Here is an 18,029-nt window from a genome sequence, read left to right on the forward strand (position 1 = left end):
GTATGTATGTATGTATGTATGTATGTATGTATGTATGTATGTATGTATGTATGTATGTATGTATGTATGTATGTATGTATGTATGTATGTATGTATGTATGTATGTATGTATGTATGTATGTATGTATGTATGTATGTATGTATGTATGTATGTATGTATGTATGTATGTATGTATGTATGTATGTATGTATGTATGTATGTATGTATGTATGTATGTATGTATGTATGTATGTATGTATGTATGTATGTATGTATGTATGTATGTATGTATGTATGTATGTATCTTTTAAATGAGAATCCGTTTATCATTGGTGAGTAAGTTTGGTAATGATTTGGCTGAATTTGTTTCTAGTTATTTCTCTTTTGAGCCATTATACATTTCAATTTGTTTTGTACTGCATAAAAATAAATGTAACCTTACACAGAATATGTGTGTTCGAAGAAGTTGTTTCATTTACCAACCTACAGTCATGGGCAAGGATATGCGTAAAATGGAACGAACCAGCGAAGATTAGTTTAGAGCATAGCTACTTTACATGACATATCTCGTACACATTGCGTTGGTTGAATATGTCGATTTCAACCTTTCAATTTTAATCAGAATAAGCAAGCTATCCCCCGTGGTTGTATATGCGTGTGATATTTATGCATACTGTGATACCGGTTCACAATTACAATTAAGGTCACAAACCTAGTCAAGCTGAATAAAAGTCAAGATGAATTTTGTCCATGCACCTTTCATCTGCACTGGAACTGTTGTTAATAAAAAATAAACTTCAGTTTAGAAATTTATTCTAGTAGCCAAAAGCAGGGTATCTCTTTATCACACAAATCAAATTGCCATTGTTCTGTTCCATTCTGGACAATACGGGACCCTCTCAGCAGAACTCGATTAACTGCTATAGTTCATTTTAACCATTGACAGCGACATTACACTGAAGCGTGCAGCATGACAAATAGCGGGAGAGAAGACACAAACTAATCACTCTGTTTGCATCAGTTCTAACTGTCCGTGCTCTTTGGTCTTGCTGCATGTGATGATGCCCACCAAATTAGCACGAAAGCGTGTCCCTACAAAGGCAGTCAACTTGGCTGCAAGCAGTTAGCTCACTGCATGTGTAGATTTTCTTCAAAACACCGTGAAGACTGATTGCTGGTCGAATATCCAAACACGTGAAAAGTAATATACCAGGTATGATATTGGTATTTCAGCACTGGACCCTTTTGCGATAAGAGAGGATGGAGAAGAAAATTATGAACCCTGAATTGTTTAATTTTTGAAGGAGCACAGTACAGCGCTTTTGGGTCAAAAGGGGAGTGAAAGAAGCAAGTGCGAAAGCCTACTTCTCAAAAACTTAGTACCCGCCACCACGCATAATGTCAGGCCGGGCAACCTCTTGAAAAAAAAAAGTGCTCAGTGATTCTGCGAATCGAACCAAGTACCTCCTTGATTGTAGTTGAGCGCTGTAACCGCTCGTCCACTGCATCAGTGCTTGCGTTCGCCTTATTGCTGATATATCGTCATTCCTTCGAATGAAGCCAAATGCAAAAACGTCCCGTGAAACTTTGTCAAAAATAGAAAAAATAGTTAGAATGCGTTTTCCCAAGGTTACTAGAAGATAGAAACCGCCACGTGTGATTGTATAACCGTGCGCTATTTATTCTTGTACATTACTGTCATGACGTTGGGATAGCCGGCTCTAACGTACGCTACCTTTTCATAGTTTTCCAAATATAGATAAGAAAATAAAAATATATATTGGCCTGTGACAACGCTAATCAACTATTATGAGTTCACTGTCACTAGTGTCACTTTCACTAGATGAATGCTCAGTTTGCTTTCATTATCGTTATTTAGGAAAGTTTTGGCTCATTAACTCAACTCTCTTAATTAGCATTGATTCTCACACCTAAGGACAGTCACACTTCATTTCGCTTTCTGAGTGGCTGTCACTCTCATATAACGCGTACTCCACTTTTTTATGCTCTCCGAGCATCTGACCCTGTTTTGCGGAGACTTTCCCTGACGTCTGCTGGGCCAGAAAATTGTCTTTATTATCTATCAATGTCAAGCTTTCGCGAAGCCGAAACGAGAGTCTCTCTCTCTTTTCATCCTTTTCGCACGTGTGATAACGTCTCTCGACCTCAAGACTCGTATACACGTCCCTTGCTTTGCGCACTCAAACAACGCTGGGCGAAATATTTGCACCGTGTTTTGTGAAAAGTATTAGCACTGAGACACCTCCCGACGAGTCTCCCTCATTTTACGTAGACATATACCTAAGCGTAAGCGTATGCACGTTCTCGCATTCCGGCTTTATAAAAATGCTGCGGTGCATGGAATCAGCGAAATTGCGCTCACAATTTTATTTGATTACTGCTGATATCTATTTCCGCACAATTCGTCTGCAGGCACCAAAGTCGCTCGTGTGTCTTGTAATAAGAATATTGTAACAAAGGCTACCTTTGACTATAGGTACAAAACACCCTTACGTTCACCACTATACCGTGCTAGATTGCACCGAATTAGTTAAGTAGCAGCGCAGCTTCAATGAAATGTAAGGTAACTGGTCGCGTTAAATAGGGGAAGACATTCGAGGCACATTTTCAAACATTGCATGCATGGATTTATGTGTGGTTTCATTTATGTTGTACACCTGGAGTGTTGTTTACTTGTACTTGGCGAGATAGTGCATGGATTGCTCGATGACTTAAGGCCATCAAGCAATTTCGTTTTTAGCTACAGTCGTTGATGAAAGGCGAGTGTTTGGCTTTGCACAGCCCGCCAAAACGCCTATTACAACGTACGCGGCATCCCGTAAGCGCTGTAGCAGACGCTCGCGGAACTGAAACGTAGATGCAGCAAATCATTGGCTGTCATCGTATACTCTCGATGCTAGACGCTTTGCGTGCTACCTTGATATTATCGGCACACACTTCTTTCTTTCCTTGTCGTTTCATCAGCTATCGTGTGTCCTCCTTGCCCTCTTAAGTGCCGAATAAGTTAAATTCCTACCCGCGCTATAGAAATCCCTCCAGATAAGAGAACTTTTGGCTAAGAAAATGCGTAGCCAAAGAGAAAGCTTTGTGAATTCGGCCCCAGATACGAGATTATTCTTTTGGGTAATCGACTCACAACTACTTATTTCTCGTTTTTTACAGCCATCTTGTTCTCTTTGAAGGGAAGTGCAACCTACTATGAGTTTAATTACAACCTTCACTTTATATGTCATGAAAGTAAACGCACCAAATTTGTGAGTGAGTGAGTGAAACAACTTTATTGACGATCCGGCATAAAGGGGGAAGGGGTAGGGGGATTAAAGCGAGACACTAGCGTGCTCGGACGTCCCGGAGCAGCAACCTACTCGCGTAAAACCCGTGGGGGCGCCGCTTTCGGCCGCTGGCGTTCCAGGATGCTAAGCACGTGCTGGACCACGTCTCTTTGATTGCCTGGCTCTCGGCTGATAATTTTGCTGCTTATGGCAGTTGGCATTACTTCTTTGTTACCCGGCGGTGGTGCACAGTCCCAAAGGAGGTGTCTCTGGGTGGCTCGCGCCTTCTTGCAGTGTTGGCATACATCAGTGGTGTAAACCTCCGGGCAAACGTGCTTTGCCCAGACGGGGGTCCATATTGCTTGTACTTGCAGCTGCCGTAGTGTGGCTGCTTCTCTGCGTTGTAGGTCTCGGTGAGGCGGTGGGTAGAGGCGTCTGCTTGTTCTGTACCATTGCAGAACGTCGGCGTAGGTTGTGATGAAATACTCTCCGTCTTCGGCATCGGGTCGTTGCGGCTCCAAGGAATGCGTTGACAGAGACCCGCGGCTAGTTAGCGCGTGTGCCTCCGTATCTGCCTCCTCGTTGCGGTTCGGGCCCACGTCCAGCTCCCCGGCGTGCGCAGGGAACCACTTGACGGTAATGTTGGTTTCCGGTCTTGCTATAGTTGAACATACTCTTGCAGTGGTTCCATGGACGCTGTTTGTAGCAAAGTTGGCTATTGCCGTCTTCGAGTCGCTGAGGACCGTGCGGCAATCCGGGATCGCTAGTGCCAGTGCGATTGCAAACTCTTCGGCTTGCGTGGGCGACTTGCACCGTATGCTTCCCGACGTTGTGAGTACTCCAGTGTCTGCTGCGATGACTGCTGCTGCGTACGTGTTTGGCCGGTGGGGATACTTCGCCACGTCCACGTAGTACGCGCGCGGATCGTTGGCGTGACCTTTTGTGAGGGCCTTGGCTCTCGCCGTTCTTCTTTCTTGGTGCTCTTGTGGATGCATGTGCTTCGGTAAGGGTGGAACCTTCAGTCTTTGGAGAACGTCTCGGGGTAGCTGTTTTGCTACCTCCGGAGTCGTCGCTGGCGCGTTGATTCCGATGCGCTGTAGTATCGTTCTTCCCGTCCTGGTCTGGGACAGGCGGTGATACTGCGCCGTTCGCTGGGCTTCGGCGATTTCTTCCAGCGTGTTGTGAACGCCCAACGCGAGCATGCGTTTTGTGTTGGTGTGGGGGTATAAGCCCAGGACCGTCTTGTACGCCTTTCTGATCATCGCGTCAATCTTGATCTTCTCCGCCGCTTTCCAATTGTGGAACGACGCTACGTAAGAGATGTGGCTGACTGCAAACGACTGGGTGAGTCGTAGTAGACTGTCTTCTCGCATGCCCTGGTACCGCGTGGCCACCTTCTTGAGTAGGCGGGTGGCCAGCGAGAGCTTTGCGTGGAGCTTCTGTACCGTCACGTTGTTGCGGTTCAAGTCCTGGAGGTGCAGCCCCAAAACTCTGAGTGTCTGCACGTGCGGTATCGGCGTTCCGTCTTGGGTTACAACGTTGATGTTCTGCGTTGTCGGGCGTCGCGCACTTCGCGGTGAGATCACTAGCAGTTCCGACTTGGTTGGTGAACATTTGAGTCCGGTGGGTCGTAGGTATTCTTCTACGGCAGCGACGGCTTCTTGGAGGGCTGCCTCGATCTGGCTGTCACTTCCTCCCGTTGACCACAGCGTGATGTCGTCCGCGTAGATCGTGTACTTGATGTTTCTAACGCGTTCCAATCTTCTTGCAACGCCTATCATGACAAGGTTGAACAACAGAGGGGAGATCACCGAGCCCTGTGGTGTCCCCGTGCTCCCCAGCTGCTTGAGCGGTAGTTGTAGTTCTCCTGCCACAAGCCGCGTGGTGCGGTTGGTCAGGAAATCTTTCATGTAAGCGAACGTTCTCTCCCCCATGTTGAAGTGGGACACCTGCCGAAGGACGGCCGAGTGGTGTACGTTGTCGAATGCTCCCTGGAGATCCAGTCCGAGCACCGCTCTGTTATCCAACGTGGGAAAGTGTCTGTCCACGATTTCGTTCTTGAGCAACAGCATGGCGTCCTGGGTACACAGTTTGGCCCGGAACCCCAGCATTGTATGTGGATATATGTTGGATTCTTCCAAATAACGTTGCCATCTGTTGAGTAGGACGTGTTCAAGCACCTTGCCCACGCACGACGTTAGAGAGATGGGTCTCAGGTTGTCTATGCTGGGTGGTTTGCCCGGTTTGGGGATCAGGACCGTTTTCGCGGTCTTCCATTGTTGCGGTAGCTTGCCCGTCCGCCAGCACTGGTTGTAGTACTTGGTGAGGGCTTCGATTGCCGTGTCGTTCAAGTTCCTCAATGCCTTGTTGGTGACGTGGTCCGGTCCGGATGCTGATTTACAGTTGATTGTTTGTAGAACCGCTCGCACTTCCCATTCTTCGATGTCGGCATCTAGTTTCTCGTTGGTTGCCCCTTCGTAGCTGGGGAGTGGGTGCGTTGGCGTTACGGGGAGATACTTGGCGTCCAGGCGTCGTTGCACCTCAGCCTCTCCCATTTCTTTGACGGCTTTGTGAATTGTCTTGTTCAGCATGTAATGCTGAGCTCCCTTGGTTGTCTGATCGTTGAGCAAGTGGCGTAGCAGGCGCCACGTCTTGACTTTGTGTAGTTGACCGTCCGCTTCTTGACACACCGCGTGCCACTGCTGTCTGCAGAGGACTGCGCTGTGATGCTCGATGTCTCTGTTGAGTTGTGCTATACGTTTGCGTAGCTTTCTGTTGTGGCGTTGACGTTTCCAGCGCCGTATCAGCGAGTTGCGGGCTTCCATGAGGTGCGCTAGTCTGCTGTCCAGCATCGTAGCCTCCGGCTCCACTTCTACCGTCTGAGTGGCGTCTTTGGTCGTGGCGTTCAACATGTTGGTCCATGCTTCTATGTTTTCAATGGTTTCCGTAACGTTGTCTTCTAATTTCTTTCTGTACTCGTGCCAGTCGATGATTTGCTGTTGCTGTGCTCTTTGCGTGTTCTCTGCGATGGGTATTGTAATTTCGAGTATGCAGTGGTCACTTCCCAACGTCTCCCCGGTGTTCCGCCACGTGACTCCACGCAGTGCTGAGGCCGTGCTTATGAAAGCGAGGTCCGGGTTTGTGTCTCGCTGCGACGACGTTCCGTTTCTCGTAGGTGCGTTGGGGTCGTTTAGCAATTGGTAACCTGCGTCCATTGTTTCGTCGTAGAGACTGTGGCCCTTCGCCGTCGTGTATGGATACCCCCATGCCGTATGTTGAGCGTTGAAGTCTCCACACAGTAGGGTTACGTTGGAGCCCGCGAGCTGTTGCGCTTTGTGCACAAGGGTGCGGAATTTTTGCTGGAAGTGCTTCGGATTGCTGTACACGTTGATTATAAAAGTGCTTTCACGGCGCTTGCGCTTCCCGGTGACGATTTCAACCGTGCTGTGCTCGATGGCGCCGTTAAGTAGCAGCTCGTGATCTATTGAAGTTAGATTCTTCTTTACCAAGGTGCAGACCCCCTGCCCTGCGCCTTTCCCAACTGTTCGTGCGCTGGGGGGCTTCGCAAAGGATCTGTACCCCGGTAACGTCGGTGGGGTTTCACTGTGCGTCTCTTGTAGTATTATAACGTCGGGTCTCTTGGTGCTTTCTTTTATGTACTGTTGTAACGATGCTTTTCTCCCCTGTATGCCGTTGGGATTCCATTGCCATATGAGGAGATGATGCTGTTGGGTCTGTGCTCTGTTTCTGTGGTTAGCGGTGCCTGTTGCCGTTGTCCCGTCCATTATTGCGGTTGGGTGAAGGCCTGTTGGGGGATTAGTCCTGACGCCGTCAGCGCGTGTATTAGTGCATCCAACTTAGTCTGTATTCCTTGTATGGTAGACTGCATGCTATGTACGGGTGTCACCAATGTGTCGAGGCGTGCGTTGGTAGCATCGAGGCGATCGTTAGTAGCTTTGATGACTTGGCTCAGGGTTTCGTAGTTGGCTTTCATGGTCTGTTCTAGTCGATCTTGACGTTCTTCTAGGCTGTCCAGCCTAGCGTTGACTCTTCGTTCACGTGCGTATTCGAGTGCTCGCTTCTTGGGTGCCGGTTCGCTTGTCCTAGCACCGTCGATCGTTTCGGGTTCTGCGCTGTTAGCTTCCGTAGTAACTGGGACTTGTACCTCCATGGCTGAGTTTGTGTTGTTTTCCTTTGGCGTTGGGGGTCTTGGTTGACTCTGCGGTGGCGACAGTGGCGGTGGCGGAGTCACCTGTTGTTGCTGCTGCTGCTGCTGCTGTGCGTTGATGAGTTGGTTCAACTTAGCGTTCATCTCTTGCATTTGAGCTCTCTGTTCAGCGATGCATCGCTTGAGCTGCTCATTTTCATTTCGTAGTGACTGGATGGTGTTGTCCTTTGCTTCAGCTACGTGGTTGAGCGGATTGCGGTTCGCCGCTTGCGGGTTGATTGCTTGGGCCCCATTTATCACATTGCCCGGTCGCTGCTGGTTGCGGTTGTAATTCATGTTTTCGCTGCGCTTGCCGTCGGTGCTTCTGCCGCGGCTCGCCGATTGTCTCCTGCTTTTGTCCCGCTTCCTCGAGCGGCTGCGTCCTCTCTTTGATAGATGCGCTTCGTTCTGTTGTTGCGGTGGCAGCTGCGGGAAGTCTTGCGACGAAAACGCTGACGCCACGTTTCTGCGCTCCCATCTGCGCTGAGTAACTACGAAGGGCACCTTGTACTTGTTCGTACAGCCCTCCGTGCCCGTGGCGTGGGCTCCGTTACACAGTTTGCAACGTGGCTTGCACCGCGCCGCGTGGTCTGCCGTCGGGTTAGGCGCGCCACACGCAAAGCAGATCTTGGTTTCCGGCGTGGGGCATACATCGGCTCGATGGCCGATTTTGCCGCATGTCTTGCATACGTTGTGGTGTTGTCTGTATAATCCACACTTTACTATAATGGAGCCATACTTTATGTAGTTGGGAACCTTTGTTCCTGCGAACAAAATGACGATCGAGGTAGTGTTTCCAATCCTGTGTGCTTCGAGGGCCTGCGGGTTTGCTTGGTTAACGATATTCTCGTGCAGATCTTCGGCAGTGTTCTCTACTGCGATGCCACGGATTACTCCTTTCACTGTGCCGTGAGGCGCGGTGCAGTAGGCATGCGTTTCGTAGCTACGGCCCCCAATGTACAGAGAGCGTACGCTTGCGTAGTAACGTGCTCGTTCTTCATCGGGCGTGCTGATCACGATCATGTTCTGCGTGGGATTAATACAGATCGTATCTGCTTTCGCTGTGGTCTTGGGAACGTTGGCTGCCGTTATGACTGCGGACATTACGATGTCAGCTTCCAGTTTTGCTAGGAATAGCCCTCCTCTCGGTCGTATTACAATCTTCTGCTCTTCCCGCGGCAAATTCAGCGGCATGCGGGACGCTTTAGTAATTCTCGCTACCATGCGTTTTGCTTGAGCTTCACTAAATTGCGGAGTTGGCTTGTTGCTTTGGGTAACTTCGTTAAGCTGGGGCTTATTAAGTCGCTGGCTTGCTTGTTTTCTGGAGATTTTCCATCCCGCGATGTCGCTTGGGTGTAAGTCGTTGCCGCGCACCGCGACTGCGGTGCGGCCGGTGCTGCGTAGCACCTCTTGGTCGTTGATCGTGTCGGTGGTCGTAGTGTCGTTGCCGCCAGCACAAAAGTCCATGTCTTCCGTAGCAAGGGCCGCGAAACGGTTGTGGGAAACGGCGTTGAGCTGCGATGAGGCCGAGGCCATCTTCGGCGATGAGGAGTCGAGCGTTGAGCCGGGCCGGGCGGCCGACGCAGTTGCGCGTCCCCGCCGTACTCGCGCTAAGCCTAGGCGTGGTGCGCTAGGCCCAGCGTCGCACAAGTGAAGAAAACGTCAAAAATTGACGAAAAGTCCGGTTGGCCGGACCAAAAATAGCATCAATCGAGTCCAGGGATGTTCACGGAGACTGTAGTGATGATATACAATCGATTGGAAGCAGTTAAGGCGGCACAATTAGCGAAAACTGCGGAGCTCATTCGGAGCACGTCTGCTCAGCTCGGCGACCGGAGCGCCCCCCCCCTCACCAAATTTGTTAAAACATAAAAAATGTAGTTATGCCACAAACTTGCGTTTTGAAGCAGAATGCTCCTTTAAGCCGCGTAATGTTAATCGCGTTAAAGGGACGCTACGCCCTGATTGAGGCTAAGGTTTCTTATACACTCCTGGTTGTGTGGTAGAACACATCACTGTGCCACAGAAGTTCTGGTTTTGGTTCTTATTGAAACCAAGATATTTAATTGTAAATTTTTCCTTGTCTTGTCGCGCTATGCAATGCGAATTTATCGCTCACAGCTAATAGTACCGAACCCCAACGCTGTCTACCGCTATCGCGTTTTAATGTACAATACATGACCACAAACTAACTAGCGCATCGCTTCACTTGCATATTCTACGATATACTCAAGTGTTCTCAGAATATAGGAAGGAACACGCTAAACCGTGTACCTTATTCAGACTATCATTCGTTCAAGTGATTACTAAAACGTCGTAAATATTAGGTCCGGTGCATCTTAATACTCTAATAAATAATTACTCGCACAGTTCAAAACTGAAATTGAAATTGTAAGATTTCGAACCTTAAGGTAAAGAAAACGATAAAAGTTTAAACATCGTTTCTGCAGTAGGCAGTGTTCCCCGCCACAGCACTCGACCAATTTTGCGATGACGCTTGAAATATGCGCGTGGGCGTCGGGGCTATCAATCTCCGATGGTTGACGCGCAGGTCTCAGCCGTTCACGGAACAACAGCGTCCAAGTGAGAGATTAGAGTGTTCGTCGATTCTCCAAAGGAACACTGCATTTTATACCGTAGGATTACCTCTGAAACTTACTGCTCCGTAATTCAAAGCGACCTATGTGCAATATATGCGTGATGCCAGCGATGAAAAATGAAACTGAATCTTAAGAAAACTGTATGCATTAGGCCTTCCAGAAAAAAAAAAACAGGTGAATTTGAATACACAATAAACGGCTCTCCGGTAAAAATGGTGCGCGAATACGAATACCTAGGTGTTTTCTTCTGCCCCTCTCTATCATGGAATCGGCATGTGGATTACACTGTAAATAAAGCTTGTCGGAGCTTAGGATTTTTAAAAAGAAACGCACGCGCTTTTCCACAGCAAACCCGAGAAGTACCATACAAGGCATACGTGAGATCAGTACTGGAGTAGGCATGTTGTGTGTGGGACCCTGCAACGTCTTCAAATAAATAAAGATTAGAAAACGTTCAGTCCATGGCGGCGAGATTATTATTAATATTATTTAACAGTACTGTAGGCCTTCTTCAGACCCATACAGGAAGCGGGCATACATCATCACAGGTAACTAAGTACATACAAAGTTCAGGAAATACAATATTTCGAGGAACGATACGCACAACAGCGAAACACTTACAATAGCGGGTACAACAATACTTCATTGGTGCTCTTCCCATACACAAGAATACGAGAAAAAAGAAAAAAAATAATGAAAAACCACGTACTACGCATGAAAAACAATATATATGCACAAAGATTACAATGCACTACTGCAAAACACGTTTTTCGTTATCGCAACAACAAGAACAGCAAAATGCAACTATACTGGCTCAGTTAACTCCTCCACAAAACAACAAAATGCATCAATATTTGTAATATTAACAGCTTCACCTGGTCGCGCGTTCCAAGCGGTGACAGCTTATGTGTTTAGTATAACTATGTACGACAGACAATTCAGTGTGACGGAGGCTAAGCAGAAGTTAAAATAGAAGTCTCTGCAGCACCGAAAGGCATCATTTCGACTGAAGCTATCGCATGGCATATTTTATTCTCATACTCGAATTGACCGTGATGTGTACATAAGCTGGCCTCAGTACATTTCAGCCCGAAAGGATCATGAACACAAGTTAAAAGAATATAAACGCAATACATCAACTTTCACCAAATCTTTTTCTGAGAACTATAAGCCAGTGGAATCGACTTCCTTCCACAGTGGTAAAAATTTCTTGAACGGATGCGTTCTTTTCTGCAACAAAAATGATTGGATCTTTCGACCGCTAAGCCCTATAGACTACGTGTGTGTGCCTGATAGTCGCCATGATCTGTATCGCATCATCATTGTAAACTATATATGTTGTTTTAGGCTTAATTTGCCCTTGGGCTAGCCGAATGCTGCACTTTGTTTTAGTTATCATGAAATTTTCATCAATTTTTGCGGTTTCTGCAGTTGTTTCTCTAATACATATTGACGCAAGGTAGGCTGGCAACTATAGTAGCCAGCATCTGAAGAGGACAACGAAGTAGATCTGTGTGCGCGTGCTCTGGTGTTCGCGTTTCTGGCCCTTGGGTTGCGAAAGTAAACGCCCTATTTTGTACCTGCGTGCCTGTGTCTTTGTGACATTTTCTGGTGGAAGTGCTGGGCACGGTAGATGATACGGTCCCCTGAGAGCACCCCTGACGCAAGTCCATCGAGTAGCTCAGCCGAACTTACCCCTGTGCACGTACGTTCCAGCCGTCGTCTCCAGGGACTCGAGCCACAGCACGGTTTGCTGCCTGAACGTCAGAGGGCTATGAATCAAACACCGCCTAACGTCACCGCGCCAGCACCAGCGCACCTGGTTAACAACCAGCCCAAGACGCCGAAGACATTTCACGGAGCTGCTTTTGAAGATGCCGACGACTGGCTCGAGCATTTCAACCGGGTCGCCGTCATCAACGATTGGACCCCAGAGCGTAAGCTACGCTATGTGTACTGCTTCCTGGAGGACTCCGCGAAAACGTGGTTTGAGAACCATGAAGCAGCGCTTACGTCATGGGATGAGTTTCAACGGCAGTTCCTCAAGGCATTTTCCCAAGAGGACAGGAAGGAGACAGTGGAGCGTGCTATAGAGGCAAGGGTTCAAGGCCCTAACGAAAGGGTGACGACCTACGTAGAGGACATGGATCGGCTTTTCAAGCGTGCGGAGCCCTTCATGTCCGAATCCAAGAAAGTTCGCCACCTAATGCGTGGTGTTAAAGAAGAGATTTTTGCCGGCCTGATTCGAAACCCGCCTGCGACACTTGCGGAGTTCCATGAGGAAGCCACTGCCATGGAGAGGGCCCTTCAACAGCGTGCCAGACAGTATAACCATGGTGTAAACCCAAGTGAGGTCACTTCTGTCACTCTCGGCAATGACATCAGCACGTTGCGAGAGCTTATCAGAGCTCTCATTAAGGAAGAGCTACAAAAGATGCAGGTGACTGCTTCACCTGCAGAGCAGCTCTCCGTTGCGGAGATGGTACGCGCCGAGCTACGGCAAGCCGTTCACGCTCCCCAACCATCCGAGGCGCCACAACAGAGGCACTGCGTCGAGATGAGCTACGCGGAAGCGGTGCGACGTCGTCCATCGTGCAGTTCAACCAGCGTATGTTACCCCAATGAGCGACACGCTCAACAAATGGAGGTAGGCTTCCGCCCTCGCAGCTCACCGTTGATCGCCGAAGCAAGACCGAGAAAGAGTGACATCTGGCGTACACCTGACCACAGGCCCCTTTGCTTCCACTGCGGGGAAGCCTGACACGTCTACCGGACATGTCCATACCGTCGTGTGGGTCTCCGTGGATTTTCGCCTAATGCCCCTCGTCCACGACCTGGCGAGCGACCACACGAAATAGAGAGTTTCATCTCGAATCGTCGCAGTATCGAACATCGGTCACAAGAGCCTCGCTCGTCGTCGCCTACTCGCTACAGGTCACCGAGCCCAGCCTATTCACGCGGCGCTCCAAGACGCCGTTCACCCAGTCCTGCAAGTAGGGAAAACTGAGTTCAGTGACCTCCGGAGGTGAGGCCGCTGACGCTGACTCTACGGAAGATCCTCCACTACGACGACAGCGACAGCAGCAAAAAGATGTACAGACGCAGTCAAACGGGATGCGAAGAGTGGTGACACCAAACATTGCGGTAACTGTGGACGACGAAGAAGTAATGGCGCTAATTGACACTGGAGCAGACACTTCTGTTATGAGCATGGGTCTTGCCTGCAGGCTGAAGAAGGTTTCCACCCAGTGGGCTGGGTCGCAGATACGTACGGCAGGAGGCCATCTTCTTACTCCGGTGGGGCGGTGCACAGCGCGAGTCAGTATTCACGGATTTACGTATCTCGGAGATTTTGTAATACTGCCGAGTTGCTCGAGGGACCTAATTCTCGGACTGGACTCTCTGCGTGATAATGGAGCCGTGATTGATTTGCAACAGTCGCAAGTGACGTTTTCTACGGCACACGCTTTAGCGCGCAACCCTCACGGCAGTTACGTCAATGCTTTGAGAATTGTTGACGATGACGTCACGTTACCGCCGAAGAGTAGCGTGTTCACCTTAGTAGCCTGCGACGTTTTCGACGAATTCAACGACTATGAAGGTATTGCTGAGGCAAATATCCCGCTGCTGCTCAAACGAAACATATGCATAGCCCGATGCCTTGTTCGGTTAGAGAATAAACGCTCTAGAGTTCTGCTGACCAACTTCAGCAATGAGTTTCAGCACGTTCCTAGAGGGACTACTGTCGCTTTCCACAGTGAAACAGCCGACTTTTTCGATATCAGCACAATGGATACGACTTCACCACATGCAAAAGTTTGTGCTGACCTGGAAAGCCGCATTCACGTTAATCCAGACTTGCCAGATTCACGAAAAGAGCGGCTGCTAAACCTTGTGAGGGAATTCTCGGACTGCTTCTCCACAGCATCGAAAGTTCAGCGTACCACCGTTACAAAACACCGCATTGTTACCGAGGAGTCGGCGCGGCCTCTTCGCCAACATCCATACCGTGTGTCCCCGAAGGAAAGAGAGGTGATTAAGCGTCAAGTTCAAGAAATGCTGAATGATGACGTCATCCAACCCTCGACAAGTCCGTGGGCGTCACCTGTTGTCTTAGTAAAGAAAAAAGACAACACACTACGCTTCTGCATTGACTATCGACGGCTTAACAAAGTCACGAAACGCGACGTTTACCCCCTGCCACGGATTGATGACGCCTTAGACCGTCTACGCCACGCCCAGTTCTTCACATCACTAGATCTCAAGTCAGGGTACTGGCAAATTGAAGTTGACGAAGGCGACCGTGAGAAAACCGCGTTCGTGACGCCTGACGGGCTGTACGAATTTAAAGTGCTGCCTTTCGGTCTCTGTTCCGCTCCCGCCACGTTTCAACGCATGATGGATACTGTACTAGCTGGACTAAAGTGGCAGACGTGTCTTGTATACTTGGATGATGTCGTTGTGTTTTCAACCACATTTGACGAGCATATTTCAAGGCTAAAAAGTGTCCTCACTGCAATAAGGAGAGCGAACCTTACCATCAAGCCCGAAAAGTGCTACTTCGGCTATCAGGAACTCAAGTTTCTCGGCCATGTGGTTAGCCCGGGGGGTGTTCGACCAGATCCGGAGAAGTTGGCTGCCGTTGCCGATTTCCCTCGTCCTGGAGACAAAAAGGCCGTTCAGTGATTCCTTGGACTCTGTGCGTACTACCGCCGTTTTGTCGAAGGATTTTCGAAAATTGCGGAACCTCTTACAAGACTGACACGGCCAGATGTACCTTTCGTATGGACGGAAGAACAACAACAAGCCTTCGTAGAGCTGCGCAATCGACTGCAGACAGCTCCAGTGCTGGCACATTTCGACGACACTGCCGACACCGAGATCCACACAGACGCCAGCAACGTGGGAATCGGAGTCATTCTAGTTCAATGGCAGAACGGCGCAGAGCGTGTGATCGCTTACGCGAGCCGCAGTCTCACAAAAGCAGAGGCTTATTACTCTACCACCGAAAAAGAGTGCCTAGCAGTCGTTTGGGCCATTAGCAAGTTTCGACCCTACCTATACGGCCGGCCATTTCGAGCGGTCAGTGACCACCATTCGCTCTGTTGGCTTGCCAATCTACGGGATCCATCAGGCCGCCTCGCCCGCTGGAGCCTCCGCCTTCAAGAGTACGACATAACGGTGGTCTACCGATCAGGACATAAGCATACAGATGCTGACTGCCTGTCTCGTGCTCCTATTTCCCCGACGTCATCTGACACTGAACAAGATTTACCGTTTCTTGGCATCGTCGATGTGGTGCGGATGGCTGAGCTTCAACGTGAGGACACTGAGCTACTTCCTGTCATCCAGCATCTTCAAGGAGAAGACGTTGTCGTCCCACGCCGACTCTCGCGTGGTTTGGCTACGTATTGCCTGCGGAACAATGTTCTCTACAAGAGAAATCTTGAGAGCAGCCAGGAAACTTTCCTCCTCGCCGTTCCAATGGCACTGCGTGAGGAAGTTTTGCAGGCGTGCCACGACGATCCTTCGGCCGGTCACTTAGGCTTTGCTCGGACATTAGCGCGCATCCGACAGAAGTACTACTGGCCACAGCTGTATTCGTCCGTTCAGCGCTATGTCCGCACCTGCCGTGACTGTCAGAGGCGTAAAGTTCCACCCGCAAAGCCCGCCGGTTTCCTCCAACCTTTAGATCCACCTCGAGCACCATTTCAGCAAGTAGGAATGGATCTTCTTGGTCCCTTCCCTACGTCATCCTCAGAAAATAAGTGGATAATTGTCGCGACCGACTATCTGACTCGCTATGCAGAAACCAAAGCTGTGCCTAAGGGAACTGCAGTTGAAGTCGCCAGATTCTTTGTCCACGACATTGTTTTGCGCCATGGTGCACCTGCTGTTCTCATAACCGATTGCGGAGCAGCATTTACGGCAGAGTTATTGCAACAAGTCACCAAGCTGACGCACACCAACCACCGGAAAACAACAGCTTATCATCCCCAAACAAACAGCTTGACGGAGAGGTTAAACAAAACATTGGCCGACATGCTATCTATGTATGTTGACGTAGAGCACAAAACGTGGGATGAAATTTTGCCGTACGTCACGTTTGCCTATAACACCGCTGTGCAAGAGACCACAGACCTAACACCATTCGAGCTTGTTTATGGCCGTCACGTCACAACACCGTTAGACGCTATGCTCCCTGTAGACCAGGACAACAGCGGAAATGACAGCGTTGAGGACTTCGTTGAGAAAGCCGAGGGAGCTCGCCAGCTTGCACGGAACCGCATTCGCGCGCAGCAAGATATCGACGCTCGCCGTTACAACCAAGGCCGAAGGAGCGTCCACTATCAACCAGGTGACTATGTATGGGTGTGGACACCAGTTCGACATCGTGGGCTTTCGGAGAAGCTATTGCGGTGCTACTTTGGCCCTTACGAAGTTGTGCGCTGCCTCAGTGACGTGAATTACGAGGTAGTTCCCCAAAGCTCCGACACCAGTTTAAACCGAAGACGTCCACGTCCAGAAGTAGTCCATGTAGTACGGATGAAACCGTACTATGCCCGCGACTTATGAACACTTCGAACTTTTTCCTTATTATCCACAACAGCGTGGGCTTTTTTTTTTTTCATTGACGTGATCATTTTTTTTTCTTTCATGGCCACCTCTAGCATCTCAGTCAATCGACCGGGACGGTCTCTCTTGAAAGGGGGGAATTGACGCAAGGTAGGCTGGCAACTATAGTAGCCAGCATCTGAAGAGGACAACGAAGTAGATCTGTGTGCGCGTGCTCTGGTGTTCGCGTTTCTGGCCCTTGGGTTGCGAAAGTAAACGCCCTATTTTGTACCTGCGTGCCTGTGTCTTTGTGACAATATTACTTTTCTGACGCAGCTGTGCTCGGTGCAGCTGTGTATGTTTTGTGTTTTGGAAATCTACTTCTTTTATCTTTTTCTGTTTTTTCACAAACTTTTGTAAACTTATGTAAACCTGCAAATTTTCATGTTCTCTTCTTGTACTCCCCCCCCCCCCTATAATGCCTGTATGAGCTCTGTGGGTAGTAAATAAATAATAAATAAATAAATAACATGAACATGGTCATGGCTTTTATCGGCCACCACAGCCACCTGGGTAACCCTTCCCTCCTCCATCGCTGTAGCGTCCGAAACAGGCTGCCCTTGCGGGCGTGCCCCTCGAAGTTCGCTTGGAACTACGAGGCCATGCACCCCTTCCGGATGGTGAGTTCACCGAATACGAAACGTTCAAGGAGCCGCTGCGGTTGGCTTGTCACGAACACGTGCACGTCTGCGAGGAAATGATGCAAAGTGTAAATTTAAGAGGCTGTTTTTTTAGTTATGCACAATATTAAGGAGAAACTACGGAAAATAATGCCAAAGAAAGTATAGTTGGTGTCATCAAAAGGAAGCATAAAGTAAATAAGGAGCAAGAAAACTGGTCAAAAAGATAACTTTCCGCCGAATAACGCGTCTGAGGCTCGGACGCGGTATTCGAAAGTCGCAGGTCCGGATCCTACTGGTTGCAAGTTATCTTTTCATCCACTTTTCTTGCTTTACATTTAAATTACAATCCCTTCTTATGACACCACCTATAATTTTTCTGGCATTATTGTCTGTTGAGTGAGATAGAGACAGAAATGTTTATTGCGGTAGAAAACCTGAGAGGTCGGCGTAAATTCATTTTTTGGTTTCCTACTAAGCGTTAGGAAAGTCGAGGGAGTGGATAAAAAAGAGAGAGGAAATGTATCGCGACCAGTATGTGACTGAAATTGCAATTCTAGTCTCGTTGCGTAAGGAGAGCGAAAGAAAAAAATTCACAGCATATCCACGGAGTGAATCATGATGAGTGGGGTGAAGCAACTGCCTGCCTGCTCTGCCCTGCCCTGCCCTGCCCTGCCTGCTTGCCTGTCGGTCTGTCCGTCCGTCCGTCCGTCC

At 49.0% G+C, this 18,029-nt stretch overlaps 2 protein-coding genes across 2 annotated transcripts; both read right to left on the reverse strand.

Annotated features, from left to right (window-relative positions):
* Nucleotides 1-3,264: 3,264 nt before the first annotated feature.
* LOC142803799 (uncharacterized) lies at nt 3,265-6,719 on the reverse strand. The gene has a single exon (XM_075889884.1). It carries the CDS (start codon nt 6,486-6,488, stop codon nt 3,363-3,365), a length of 3,126 nt encoding a protein of 1,041 aa, XP_075745999.1. The 5' UTR covers nt 6,489-6,719; the 3' UTR covers nt 3,265-3,362.
* A 338-nt stretch (nt 6,720-7,057) lies between these two features.
* Nucleotides 7,058-9,016, reverse strand: LOC142802843 (uncharacterized). Its single transcript, XM_075887900.1, has one exon. It carries the CDS (start codon nt 9,014-9,016, stop codon nt 7,058-7,060), a length of 1,959 nt encoding a protein of 652 aa, XP_075744015.1.
* Between the last annotated feature and the right edge of the window lie 9,013 nt (nt 9,017-18,029).

This window comes from Rhipicephalus microplus, chromosome 3 (assembly GCF_043290135.1).
Source record: "Rhipicephalus microplus isolate Deutch F79 chromosome 3, USDA_Rmic, whole genome shotgun sequence".
Lineage (NCBI taxonomy): Eukaryota > Metazoa > Arthropoda > Arachnida > Ixodida > Ixodidae > Rhipicephalus > Rhipicephalus microplus.

Coding starts and splice junctions, on each gene's coding strand:
- LOC142803799 (XM_075889884.1), bottom strand. CDS start 6,488: ATGGACGCAGGTTACCAATTGCTAAACGACCCCAACGCACCTACGAGA.
- LOC142802843 (XM_075887900.1), bottom strand. CDS start 9,016: ATGGCCTCGGCCTCATCGCAGCTCAACGCCGTTTCCCACAACCGTTTC.